The following is a 13999-nucleotide window of genomic DNA, read 5'->3' on the forward strand; positions in this document are numbered from 1 at the left end:
AGGAAATTTGCACTTGCCATTAAAACTAGTTTTGATGCTGCAATGATGTTGTTGGCACTTTATTTTTGAACTCTGTCATTTCTGAAAAACCTCCTAATGATGTCCAAGAGGATTCCTGGAAATCACTATGTAATTTGGCAAATACAGGGAAAAATAAACTGTGTTCAGTTTGCACAAATTAGGTGTTTACTTCTTTCACAGACATTTCTGCTTGCCTTTCAAGCAGCACCAACTCATAAAGATCTTTCCAAGAAAAGTGTAAATAATTAAAAAATATATTATGAATACATGAAGAGTTTACTTGTAGTCCTTCGCTATTTAAAAACTAAAAAATAAAGGAGACATGAAAAACAACTGATTTGCTAAGCTAAACAAACAAGTCTCTCACTGATTTCTTCACCTCCAATTCAAAATGTTTATTGTCTGTCAGTGTGTCTGTGTGTCTGGCACTATCCAATATATTGGGCATTTTTGGCCACGGATGCTCAGTAAATGACGAGCAGCTCCTGAAGACCAACTCCCAGCCTGGTGTATCCAAACCCCAACAGCACTTTACCTCTCCTTCTCTTGTTGGTTTAAATATGCATGACACAACATCCTTTTCCAATTAACTGAGAGAGGTGGGAAGGGAGAAACAGAGACAAAACAAAGAGAGGAAGAAAACAGGATGAGCACATAGAGAGGATAGCAAGAGAGACAGAGAAGGACTGCGTGGAAGAAAAATATCGATGCAAAGAGATATCGGTGGAGAGAGAGAGTGGCATTCTTCACAGTTAATTAGAGAGCTTGTTAGGCCAATGGACAGAAAGAAAGACTTCTTTGGAAGAGGAAAGCTCATTAGAATCAGACCCTGTTAGAGCCAAGCCTCATTAGGGCCAGAGTTTGTTAATGTTTTTCATTGACATTCACCTAGCAGTGAATGTTTTATAAATGAAAGCAGCCAATCTTATAAATGAATAAACTTGTTAAACACAAGTGATCATGTGAGTAAATACAAATCATGAAAATGTAGGCAGTGCTGAAATTAAGTGAAATTCTTTGCTGTAGTAATTGTAATAACATTAGTGTCAATCAGACTTGTGCTGAAACAAAAGCTGAACAACTTTCAGATTTCTAAAGGCTACTTCAATTATTACTTATTATTCCTTTAAAATGTTTTCCAGTGATCCAGATTTCTACAAACTAAAGAACACTGTACCAAAAACCTGAGCAGGTAGCCCCTTAGGTTTTGGCCATTTCAGCAGAGCTACAAAACACGTTTCAAGGTAGAGAAAGGATGTGATGGATTAGGGTGGGACTGTTGGGACAGAAAGGCTGTGAACTCGGCTAAAACTGAGGAGCCACATTGGTGTGTGCTGCTGCAGCACTTTGCTCGAGAAGAAAATACTTACTCCAGTAGTTCATAGTTGGATTTCTTGTCCAGGGCGTTTCCTCTCATCTCTTTGAAGAACCGCCTAGAATTGAAACCAGTGGCACACAAAAGGATCAGGCCAATTCACTGCAAACATACCTACATTAAAAGGAACTTTAATGTTGGTGACTAGATTTGCTTACTAAAATAATTCCAATTGTAAATGTTATTTAGTGCATACACACAAAAATACATAATCCAAGACATTACATGTGAAACAGAAATAGCTTTTGCACTGAATAATTAATAAACACTGGCTTACCACTTTTGTCTTACCTAATGTGTGTCTTGCATGTCTTACCTAATTTCTAGGCAGCCCAGTTTAAGAGCTACATCTTGTTCCACCTGATCCCCAATCTCAGTCATGTAATCACTCTTCACCTGAAGGACAAACACACCACAAAATATGTTTAAAGCTTTATTTCTCCAAAAAACAAACAGCAAGCAATCTCACCTACTGACCTACATCACCCAAAGGAAACACAGTCTAGCAGGTGCCATATATCTCAGTGCTGACGGCTGGCAGAAAATGAATCTCTGTTTGTGTGTCTGTGTACCTGGTGGTAGAAGTAGTTGAGTGTAGGCTTGTCTTCTGTAAACTGCTGCACAAAGCCCTTTGGAAGATACCGGATCCTTAACTCATACCTACAGAGAAGAAAAAAAAGTGAGTATGTTATGCGGATTTGCACTATCATTTGTCCAATTTAAACAGCAAACATCAAATACCACAGAGACCTGCAGCTTTCAGATAGCCTAGAAGAAAAGTTTTGTTTAGAAAATTGAATCTGTTTTTCATTTTTGAGTAAATTAAGGCACAAGTTTAAAATTTGACAAAAGCAAGACAGAAAATATAAGGATACAGTGGTGAATAGAAAAAGAAGACAAGATTAGAAAAGCATTGCAGAGAAAGAGACAGCAGGAGCAGTAATATGCAAAAATACTAATGAGGTAAGTGATTGTGTAAGATCTGTAGAGCAGACACACAGTTGTTGATTTAGTCAGACAAAGAAGGCATCTGGTTCTCTGTCTCTCTTTATGTCCACAGTGCAAAAGGTCTCCCCCTCACAATAGCATTATCAACAGGGCTGCCCCAATAAAGGAAATATATGGCAGTGCATTAACATCCAAACTGCCAAACCAATAACCACTACGCATTACAACCACAAAACGTCTCATCTCCACACAACAGACGAGCCACACTGATGTTGTCTGTAATAATTCACTTCTGATTCTTATGTATACAACAGAGCAGATTGCTGGAACTAGCTGTTTGGGAAAACATTGATATTTACTGAATTTACAAGGCCAGACAAGTCTAATCTAATGTCCAATGTCTACAAAACTGTTCATAAAGTGTAACCTTACAGCTTTTCTCATATATGTGCACAGTGACAAAATAAAATAGACATAGGTGGGATGGCTCACAGCAGATAAAATGAAAGACAAACTAATCTTTCAAACGGACAGCACTGTAGCTCAGGAGCCTAGTGCCATAATTAAAAAAACAGTATGACCACAGTTGATCCATCAATAAAAAAAGGCCAATTGCAAGAAATGCACTTAAATCAAGACCTACAAAGCAGGTCACATTTACATATTTTAAGTATGTCAAAAATGCAAGCTACATTGCATATATCACATGCAACTCATATACAAAAGACCAAACCCTTTCTGTTGTGCACATTATATTAATGTTTCATTAACACAGTTTACTGACTGTTGGAAAAATTCATCCATACAAACATTTGTCTTACCTCCACTCCTCGTTTGGCCGTGCTTGTTCATATTTCTCTCTGATGTGGGAAACACCCATATCAGGGTGGAGCCAGTGCACCTGTTCTTTGGACTGACTGTTGCTGAGACGCAGACCGAAACAAGATGTCCAGCGAACTTTGTGGATGTCCAGAATTTTCTGAATGATTCCCTGGAGACAGTGAACAATTTTTATATATTTTTTATTATTGTTATGATATCGTTATTTAATATTTTACCCACATCCCCTGCACTCCTACATGAACCTCATTTATTTGTGAGAACAGCTGGGAGATCTAACACTAATACTGTATAAGGATGAAGTATACATAATGTTGATATTACATTAGATTAGGCATGAGGTATTAGGTGAAATTGGTGCAATTTCCCCTTTATCCACAGAGGTACTGTCCTAGTTGTGGTGACCCAGCACATGTATATCAGTGTGGTGCTATTAAATAAAACAGAGATGCCCTGTGGAAAAAATATTTAGCAATTCTATCAAGAAGTCAGTCTGCCATACCTCAATGTGCCAACTGTGTTAATGGTAACATCTGGCACTTTATATCAGGTCAGTGAGGGTATTGGTCTATGAATGTGCATTTATTTGTAGGTGACTTCAAGCAATTTAACATAATGCTCCCACCCAAACAAACTGACAGACATCATACACACACACACAATAATGCTCACAGAAGCATGAGGGTTGCCATGTAAAATGCTACAGGGTCTGACCTAGATACTGAAGGAGAGAGTGATGAGAGGAGAGGAGAGGAGAGGAGAGGAGAGGAGAGGAGAGGAGAGGAGAGGAGAGGAGAGGAGAGGAATATTTGCAGTGACATATCCTCTACAACTACTGAAGTTCAAGCAATGCTAAGTCATTTCTGTGCCATGGGAGTGGATCTAAAAGCATACTGCTAAGTAAAACTACACTGGTACACAGACACATACACAGATGGTGGCCTGAGGTTTATATATTTCCAAGCAAAACATTCTCATTGTGCTGAATGTCCTTAATCAGAACAGACAGCCAGGACCTTGAGCTATCTCCTCTGTGCAATGCACTAAAATCCAATGCAGCTGCCTTACGATGCAATAGTGACGGTTATGTTAAGTTGTGCAGATAAAGATGGAAATATTTTGGCTTTTAAAAATAAAACTTCATTGCAGTTACATTGTGTAAAAACTAATATAACTTCATTAATGAGCTGCATCGCCGCTCTTATTAGAACTTCATTTTGATGAACATGTCTGTTTTTACAATACTCAGCCATGCAAATTACTCTGCCCTTTCTAACACAATTAAGCTGTACAATTTAAACCAATTTTTAAGGTTCTTCATTAGTAACACATGGACCACAGCAGGGCAGACAGAGACAGACTAAAGCATTGTTGACTTCCTTTTCATGCGATTTTTTGACAATAAGAAAAACATAAAATTTTTTACTTGGACTTTGACTTAGGATTATTGTTACTTTTTGAGACCACAGTTTGAGCTGGTAGAGTGTATTTAATTGTAATGTGTTCAGTACATGGTGGTGCCTCTTCCTACCCTGACATCAGTTGCATCTCCATATCTGATATTGGATGACCAGCAGTTGTGTTCTGTGTTGGTCTCAAAGTAATGGAAGACTTTCAGAACCCTGTCCACAGAGCCGGCCATGGTCCGGTCCGACCCGCCCGCACTCAGCCTTGACTTAGCGCCTCCCAAAAGGGCATGAGTCAGGTTGGGCTCCAGGTAGGCCGTTGCCATGGTTTTTCCTGCTGACACTGCCGCTGCTAGGTGTCTGTCATATTCTAGGGAGGACAAGACAGGAAATCAGGTGTTGATGAAACAAGGAAGAAAAGAGTTCAATCAAAAGAAAGTAAGGAATAATTTTTCACCTTGGCAAACTTTCACTATTGCATCCCATAAAAAGTAGTCTGTATGTGGTTTGTAAATTAAAATCATGTTTTAATTGTCCCTTTTATTATTGATTCATCCACCAATTTCTTTCTCAATCAATTGCGCGAGTATTTATCCAGTGATTCCCAAGCAGGCCTAACTGTACCTCAGGAAATATTTATGTAGTAACTAGGTTTATATATAAGATTACAACCTGGTGTAATGCTGATTTTTGGTATATTGATTATCACTGTAATCAGTATGTCCAATATCAGCCAAGAACAGAACATTAGCAAATAAGATAAAATACAAGCAGGAGAAGGCTAAACTAAAGACATTTGTTATCAATTAATATGAAATTTATATTCTGGATTAATCAATCATCTGTTTGATCCAGAACATCAAATATGAAAAAAGGTTAAAAAAATACACTTAAGATGTTGTGATCCCCAGTTTTCCCTGTCATTCTTGACAGGAAAGACATCTTTTTACAGCAAACGTCTTTTCTTCACATGAGATTTGGCACTTTGGCAAGATGAAATACATTGAACAATAAACTACCAAGGAGAGAAGCAAAAGAGGCAGAGTCCAGGTCAAGGCTAAATATTTAAGAACTTGTGCCAATAACACAAAATGACAATGCAACCCAAGCTGACGTTTTTCCTGATTAAAAAGTACTAACATGCTTCCTGGAATTTCTTGGGAATGCCCGAAATGAACCACCTCTGTGTGTATGAGCGAACATGGTGCATGTGTTGTGCGTGAGCTGCTGTATTTGTGATGAGAAAGATATTGGTATCTTTTTCACTCTCCATTTTACTGCCTCCCTTTCTTCCTGTGCATCTCCTCTTTCTTCCATTAAAGGAAAATTGATATGTTGTAGTAGGTAATTACACCTAAGAGAGGATATGCGCGCACACACACACACGCACACGCGCACACACGCACACACTTCAGAGGAAAGACTAGAAAGTTGTTGAGTGATATATCACACTAAGATAAAAATGTGCTCCCATGTTACTCTATAAATTTCAAATGGTAATGGTAACAAATCACTTTTCTGGCTTTCAGCCCTTTAACCTGAATCTCTTTCTCAAACATACATATGCTGCATACACAAACACACAACTTCTGCTAAGCAATTGGAGCTTTGACTGTATACCAAGTCAGCACCCATGAGAGTCAGATGTCATTGTGCGGGGGCTACATGCTACTTGTACGTTAACGTGTGTGTGTGTGTGTGTGTGTGTGTGTGTGTGTGCCCGCAATGGGTATTTCATGCATACCTCTGTCCCAACACATGGGGAAGGGGCTACAGCCACTTATTGCCATGGAGACACATGTCTGTGCCTCCTTGTGTCTGTCTGCACCAAGGACAGACAGACAGCTTGCAGCTTCACAACCACGCATCACGTACAACCTGTGCACTTCTTGTGCACAGTTACATAAACACACATACAAAGGTACTAAAACAACTGCAAAAACACTCTCACATTACTCTAATACTACACACACACACTCTGTCTCCAAGGCAGAAATGTTTGTCTTCAAGTTTTGTAAAGAGCTTAGTTAGTCAACAGTTACTTCCAGATGCAGAAATCCTCAAAAAATACCAATTTTCTGGTCTGTTGACACGTTGTATCAAGCATGAAGATGCTAAAGAAAATACAGGAAAATGTAAAAATTTCCCTCCTGCAATGTGTTCGTTCGTTTAATCTTCTTAATGTTTTCCTGTTATCCACAACTGAACAATACCAGAAAGATCCCTGGAGATGTTGCTCATATCCACAAACTTTTCTCTTCTTTTTCTGTTCACGTCTGAATTACTCCTCAGCAGCCCCTCTCTTCTGACAACGAAGTGTTTGCTTTTTGCCCAATTTCTGCCTCATGCCTGCACTCCATAGTTACACAGTTGCCGTGGAAGTGTCAAGCGACCGTCATTCAGGAGAGGATTCAGGTTTTTTCACTCTGGCACCCCTGTGATAGTGAGAAGACTGCTCCTCCACCAGACGTTTAAAGCCAAATCCAACTTGTACAATGCTGATCCACATGGATATTCAGTCAGTTAGTGGTCACAGAGAAGGAGAGACAATTACTGTGTACAGCGAGAAGCAAACAGAAAGCTCTTCTTCTCTTGGAAACAGAAAGTGAGAGAAAAGAGGGAGTCAAATAAACAAAGGAAACTGAGAGAGGGCAGAGAGTGATAGAGAGAAATGCAGCAATTGTTTCAAGAAGAATAAGAGGAAGAGGACGACAGAGCAGCACAACTCAAACAAAGTTGGGTAAGGAATGAGAGAGATCAAGAGAGTGCTGGTGGAGGAGCAGGAGGAGCTAGAAACTATTAATATGCTAATCCTGGCCCTTCCATTCATTGTAACCACTCCCACTGTATATAAAGCTGATTTCAGAGCACCCCTTATGTTGAAGTGATTTTGTGAAGAGAAAAATCCCTTTTATGTAACTCAAATGAAAAAGTTTTGTCTAATTTCTTTTAATAAAGAGGAAGCAAAAGTAAAGCACAACACACCTGCAAAAGCCCATTCATAGACAGAACAGGCATGGTTAGCTCCAAGGCGAAGTGTCCCAACACCCTACTTTTTTCTAATTGCCCAAGTGAGATCTGTAACAATTAATCAATTAATTTAATAATTAATCCAGAAACATTCTGCAATTACTTTAATAATAATTTTAGCCATTTGTCAAGCAAAAACTACACATATTTTGGCTGTGGCTTCTTCAATCTGGAGATCTGATGCTTTTTCAAATACATAATAATTAACTAATTATGTTTAATCAAATTTATATCAATACATAATATGGATTTTTTTTTTTTTTTACTATTTTCTAACATTCAAGAGCAAGAAAAAGAGATGGATAAATCAACACGGACCATGCCCTTGCTGTGTGTAGCATGTAAACTACCAGTAGCTATCAATATGCCAATCCATATCCAAACAAATCAATCATACTGCACTTTCAAAGTCATTCACCCAGTACATTGAAGGATCATACCATTTTCCTTGCTTTCTTTCTTTGAGGTGCTGGGGGGGTTTATCTCCCAATAACATTCACAATGTCCTACAATCGACTGGCACCTATCACTGGGAGTGTTACTGCTAACCAGATGCCAGCTGCAATTAATCAAACGGACATTTACGGTATATGGATGAACACATCTTCAATGTGATACTGGACAAAAAATCACAAACACCATAGCAAAGTCAAAGAAACTTGAGATCTTAATGCTGCCTTTTGTGTTAAGAAAGCCTGCAATAGTGGTTAGTGTTTCTGCATGTGTGTGCGCACGTGTGGATTTCCTATAATTTGTGGTCCATCCCAGGCACCGGCCATTGTTATGAAAAGCTGGTGGGAGCAGGGTTTTTTGGTAGAGTGTGCATGTATGCGTGTGCGTGTATGTGTGTGTGTCTGTGTGTGTGTGTGTGTGTGTGTGTGAGGGTGTGTGTGTGTGTGTGTGTGTGTGTGTGTGTGTGTGTGTGTGTGTGCATGCGTGCGTGCGTGCGTCCGTGGACTATTGAAAGCCTTTTGTCTGAGGGCCGGATGTTGCCATGAATGGGAAGAGCTCTTTTGGGATTGAGCCAGTTTCTCTCTTGCTGTGTGTTTATGAACACATAATTGTTTTAGCAGGTAGGGAAACACATCACCCACTACCTACTAAATACAAATAAAATCTGATCTGTACTTTGATCTGTCTTGTTTCATCACTGAACAACCAGCGTATTCACATCTATGCCTTAAAGTCAAAATATATTTCAATTACAAATCTATTTTTTCCCCACTAGTGATCTACATTACTCTTTTCAGCAATATAAAAAAATTAAAAAAAAAAAAACACAAGAAAACAGTTGTTTAATTAAGCTTAACACAAAACCATAAAAACACAGCTACAATATGCAAATTTGTATTAGCACTGAATGGCTAATGGCTGCTGTGAAACATATTTACAGTGGATAATACAGCACACTGAGAAAGGTAGAAATGTCTTAAGAATTTATTGTGGATATGCTATTCAGTTAAAAGGCAAGCCTGTTTTGTATTTTACAACAGTTAAACAAAAATTGCTTGTGATATTTACAGAAGGCAGAACACAGGCAACTTAATTAATCCAATGTAACCTTCCCAATAAACCATGCTTTCAGGGCATGATGACATGATACATAAATATGCTTCATTTCAGAGAGAAAAATACACCCTGAGGTTATTGGGAGTTAAACTGGTACTTTTAACAGTCTTCAAGGAACACACTTTGTTTCTGTTACACAGTGTGAAGATTACAATTAGTCACACTCTCAACTACAACAACATTGACTCTCTCTCACCCCTGTATGTATAAAACCAACCAACACACACGCACACACAAACACAAACACAAATACAGAGTGAGAGAAACTGCTCCACTCTGTCTTTTCTTTCATTTAATTATCATTTGCGCTCATAAATATGACTCACATAAATATGTGCAATTAATACAATCCCCTCAAGTCCCTCATTAGTATTAACACAGATCACAGCTTGAGTTGTGAATTATTGAGTTGAGAATATTTCTCAGAAGAGGACACATAAACAATTTGTAGACTATTTTGATTATGACTTTTTTGAGAATGAGTCAAATTGAAGCAGACTGAAATAATACTATACTATAAAAATAATGGAAGGTCTACTTCAAAGCAAACAAGTGAACCTTCAGGTATGATTTTTTTTTAATAAAACTGCTATTCCCAAGGTAATGAATGAGCTTTCATACAATATTTGTTATATATTCCTACTGGGGACTTCTTTGAGTCATAAAATACCACTTGAGCTGCTCCTATAAACAGTGTGTTAAGTGATTAAAAAAGCTGAATGTTCCTGAATGTTGTACCAGGTGTTGGAAGGTCAGCGACTCACCTGTGTAGTAGGCAATCCTAGAAATATCTGAAAGACAAATAAAGAAATAACAGTTAGCTGGTTTGTTTAAGCATGATCCCCTGAATAAAAATAAATCATCAGCTCTGGATATTTTAAGGGAAGGTCCACAGAAATAAACTGCTCCACAATTCAAATTACACTGTAAATATCAGCATTGGCTAACTTCTCAATATATATGAATTGATTTTCTATAATCAATATCGGTTTATTAGCTAATTTACCCTCATCCCCAATAGACTAACGCTTTGTTGATTTAAATATTTGGAAATTAGGAAAGGCTGAGGAACAGCTATTGTTCATAGGTTCATGCTTTTCTTTCTTTTGGTTTTGGACTCACCTTCCCACAGGATATAAATTACTTATCACAGTGATCTGTGACACTCAGATCTGCACAACAGGATATGGAGGTGTTTGCGTTGGCTCCTCTGAGACCTATATTTACCCATAATACCCTTCTCTGTGCAGACCCCAGAGGCACTGACATTTATTTTTGGGTAGGGATAACTCCAGCGACAGAGGGGTTAAGCTGGTCACTTTGCTTAAATATATTCACTCTACTTTGTTGGAGGACGGTAAAGAAGAAGATGGCTTTGGCAGGATTCAACAGAATCCAATGCATTGGACATTTTAAAAATAAATATTTTCCATGCTAAATACTGGATAACCTTCAATTTATGTTAACCGTAAGCAAAAGTACCTTCTTTTCCTAATAAGTGGTCAGGTGCACTGTACATCATACATAATACATATCATCGACTCCCACAGGAAGCCCGGGGGAAACCTTTCGGGAACTTGACACCCAGTTAGAGCAGTGACAGGACTGTTTGTAGGAGAAGGTCATGCCGATAAGTGCCTAAGTGCTTTAGACAGTCGGATGTACTCATAAATATTCGGTAAGCACGCACACATACACACACGGGGTGAACTGACAGCAAGGAGTGTCAACACAAATGATGTAATGTTAAGACGAAAACCCACACACTCAAAGGAAATGCCAGCAAGGTGACTCATGATTTTGTGTGTGTGTGTGTGTGTGTAACATTGAGAAACCTTTGTAATATTAAACCAAGACCTTACAGTAGGTGCATGCATGTGTATACATGGTAGTGGTTATGGTAAGAGGATTCAAATATGAATTCTTCAGTTTAATCATCACAGTTAGATAACTATTGGCAATACCCAATACCATCCTAAATGCAATATAACAATATATTTTCAGAATCTCCCCACTCTGCAAATACACTGATAATATTTAGGTGATAAATAAAGTTAGATTTTTTATCTCTTGCAGTAAATCGAGGTTTGTGTGATGATATGCTTCTTGTAAATGCATCTCCAGCATTGTTCCAAACACATCTGCAAAAGCAGAAAAGTTACTATGACAAGCTATAATTATAATGTCAAATATCACCATTAAACAGAATAAAGTTTAAAGCATCAATGATGTCAATACTGTAATTCTTTTTTTCTGTTCTTTAGACTTGGGCTGCAGTGAGGTCAAATTAGTACAGTACATGTACAGTCAGTCTGCTACCTGAAAAAAATATTGAAGCAATTATAACACTTGATGATGTAAGACCTTGCTGTAACTGTTTAAATCTATACATGTCTCATAATTACAACTAAACCTGCAGGCGCACAAATTTTCTGATGTAATTAAATTTACTCAGCCATTTATCATACTTTCAATATTAAGCCAGAGACAGCCATTATAATGGACTATGGTACAAATTGATGGGGATTGGGATGACATGATCAGTCTCAAAGGGTCTATAATGACATAAAGACAGACCTCAAACCTACAGACACCATCTGCCCTGCCTTTCCCCATCCTCATGTAATAGTGCAGTGTAGGCTTAAGTGCTATGTAACCTGAGGTCTGTGGCCATGCTGGTGCTGCTGCAGTCTAGACTAAAAACCATAGGAGACTGTGGCCTTTTCATGACTGGGAAATAAGGTCACGCTGCACTACAATCTTTACTCAAACTTTTATTTAAAACTTAATCCCATTTTGAATATCCATTTTCTTTTCTCCATTCTCTTTTTAATGTCATACACATTATTGATCATGACCATCACTGGGTTGAAAAGTGTTGACTATAACTCACCAATCCATTTTTTCCTCCAGGGAATACCCTGCAGTAACGTTATCATGGTGCTAATTACATACTAGTCTGTTTAACAGCCTCCACTTCACATATATATCAAAGAGGGCAATGGGTCTTCTTACACACACGCACAAACACACTTGCCTGTTTGGTGGTTGGCGGCCAAAAACACCTGCTCCTCAAGCTGTTGAGAAGAGATATGTGTGTGGGTTGCCTGTATTTAAGAGGCTTCCACATGCAGTGTGCATGCTACTTGTGAAAATCTACTTCTATGAAAATCTATGCTGCTCATGTTGAGCAGCATAGATTTGCTATTGTCATAGAAGTGCTATTGTCTATCCCACTAATTATTTATCCTTCATCTCTAAAGTCACAACCGATAATAAGAGATGCTGACAGTAAATGTGATTCCCAATAGTCTCAGTAACTCCAACAGTTTTCATACTGTGACTTCAAGACTTTCGACACCCTATTGTGGAGGAGTGCAAGTTAAATAAATATAAGACCTCAGGCAGCACAAAAACTATCAGTTTCATACCAAAACACAAACAGATGGACTCAGAATTGTAGCTCTCAACAGAACTGAGAGCAAGAACAGATAAACAAATGTGGATGAATGTCTTTAGCACTGCAATCTGAATGTTTTTGATTCGGATTTGTAGCAGCAGCTCATTCTGACTGAGACACACACACGCACACATGCACACACACAAATTATGTATACTTGCATGTTAACCAGAGGTTTTTAGTAACAGTAACTAGACATAACACTGGAGAGTGTCTATTCTGCAGTGATGTACAAACTACTGGGCTCAGATCAGTCATTAACTGAAAATCACAGACTGAGATAAATCAGATAAGTTAGTGACAAAAACAAAGCCATCTCAGCCAGACAAGATAAAAAAAGCAAACTAATATGTTTGACACATAATAAAAACAAAGAAATCAAAAATGCTCGATTAAAGAGGAAATTCCCATCAAAATAAAATGACTGTTGTTGGAGCAAAATACTATGTTCTAACATTACAACCAGATGTTTATCTTCAATTTGCAAGATAGAGCTTTCATTGCATCTGTATATTTGTGTCTAGACACTGGTCCACACAGTATAGCAGAATCAGGTTGCAGTATTGTAGCTTTACATGTATATGCAAGAGAAAAAACAGAGGCAAATGCACTTTAAGAACCAAGTGAATGAACCTGAGGAGAACAGTCAGTCGGTTCTGCCTCATTGCTCTGTGTCTAATAGTTAACCTTCAAGCTGGGCGGGCACACACTCATGCGTGTGCATATGTGTGCATGTGAAACCCTCTGGACAATGGGGTGTTATTAGAGTGTGAAGTCTTACAATGCAACAACATAATGCCTGAGGCACCAGTCACACCTGCCAGTGACACACACACAAGCAATGATTTTTCTGTGAAAATGTATCTACATTTTAAGCACATTGCACTGTTCTGACATGTTGAAGACTGTGACCCATACTGTGGCTTACATAATGTTGCTAAAAATTATTTTTTATAGAGTGAAAACAAAATTATTGCCATGGTAAGCTGTAAAGCCTACATGTACTTCCCATTATTTACAGTTAGATAAACACAGAGATTATTTAAAACCTAACACTAAAAATAAAAATGCATTTCATTTAGCTGCACACATACACACAGATGATACATAGATAAGTCCTACATGCATGCAACATAATAAGGTCATGTAGACACATGACTGTTCACACACATTTATCTGCAAAAGCACACACTTTGACACAGACACTCACTCAAGTGTTTATAGTTCAGGTGTAGGGAAAAAGCCAGCTGCCTTCCTGGAGCAGCACAGACCAGATACAGTGTATGTACTTCAACAAAACTGACTGAGGACAAATGAACTGATGAGTTTAAAAAAAAAAAAAAAAAAAAA

At 38.2% G+C, this 13999-nt stretch overlaps 1 protein-coding gene across 5 annotated transcripts in view; it reads right to left on the minus strand.

Moving 5' to 3' along the window:
- Positions 1-13999, minus strand: part of ptk2aa (protein tyrosine kinase 2aa) — a 53571-nt gene that overhangs the window by 27788 nt on the left and 11784 nt on the right. For 4 of the 5 annotated variants that reach the window (XM_026301186.1, XM_026301187.1, XM_026301188.1 and 1 more), the window contains 6 exons: positions 9954-9980; positions 4716-4960; positions 3166-3335; positions 1969-2056; positions 1713-1792; positions 1392-1454 (listed from right to left, as the gene is read on the minus strand). In XM_026301186.1, the coding sequence (XP_026156971.1) occupies positions 1392-1454; positions 1713-1792; positions 1969-2056; positions 3166-3335; positions 4716-4916 (602 nt within the window). In that variant the 5' untranslated portion in view covers positions 4917-4960; positions 9954-9980. Of the gene's footprint in view, positions 1-1391; positions 1455-1712; positions 1793-1968; positions 2057-3165; positions 3336-4715; positions 4961-6334; positions 6538-9953; positions 9981-13999 lie in introns of those variants that run through there. The other variant, XM_026301185.2, reaches the window with a different exon arrangement.

Source organism: Mastacembelus armatus, chromosome 11 (assembly GCF_900324485.2).
Source record: "Mastacembelus armatus chromosome 11, fMasArm1.2, whole genome shotgun sequence".
Taxonomy (NCBI): Eukaryota; Metazoa; Chordata; class Actinopteri; order Synbranchiformes; family Mastacembelidae; genus Mastacembelus; species Mastacembelus armatus.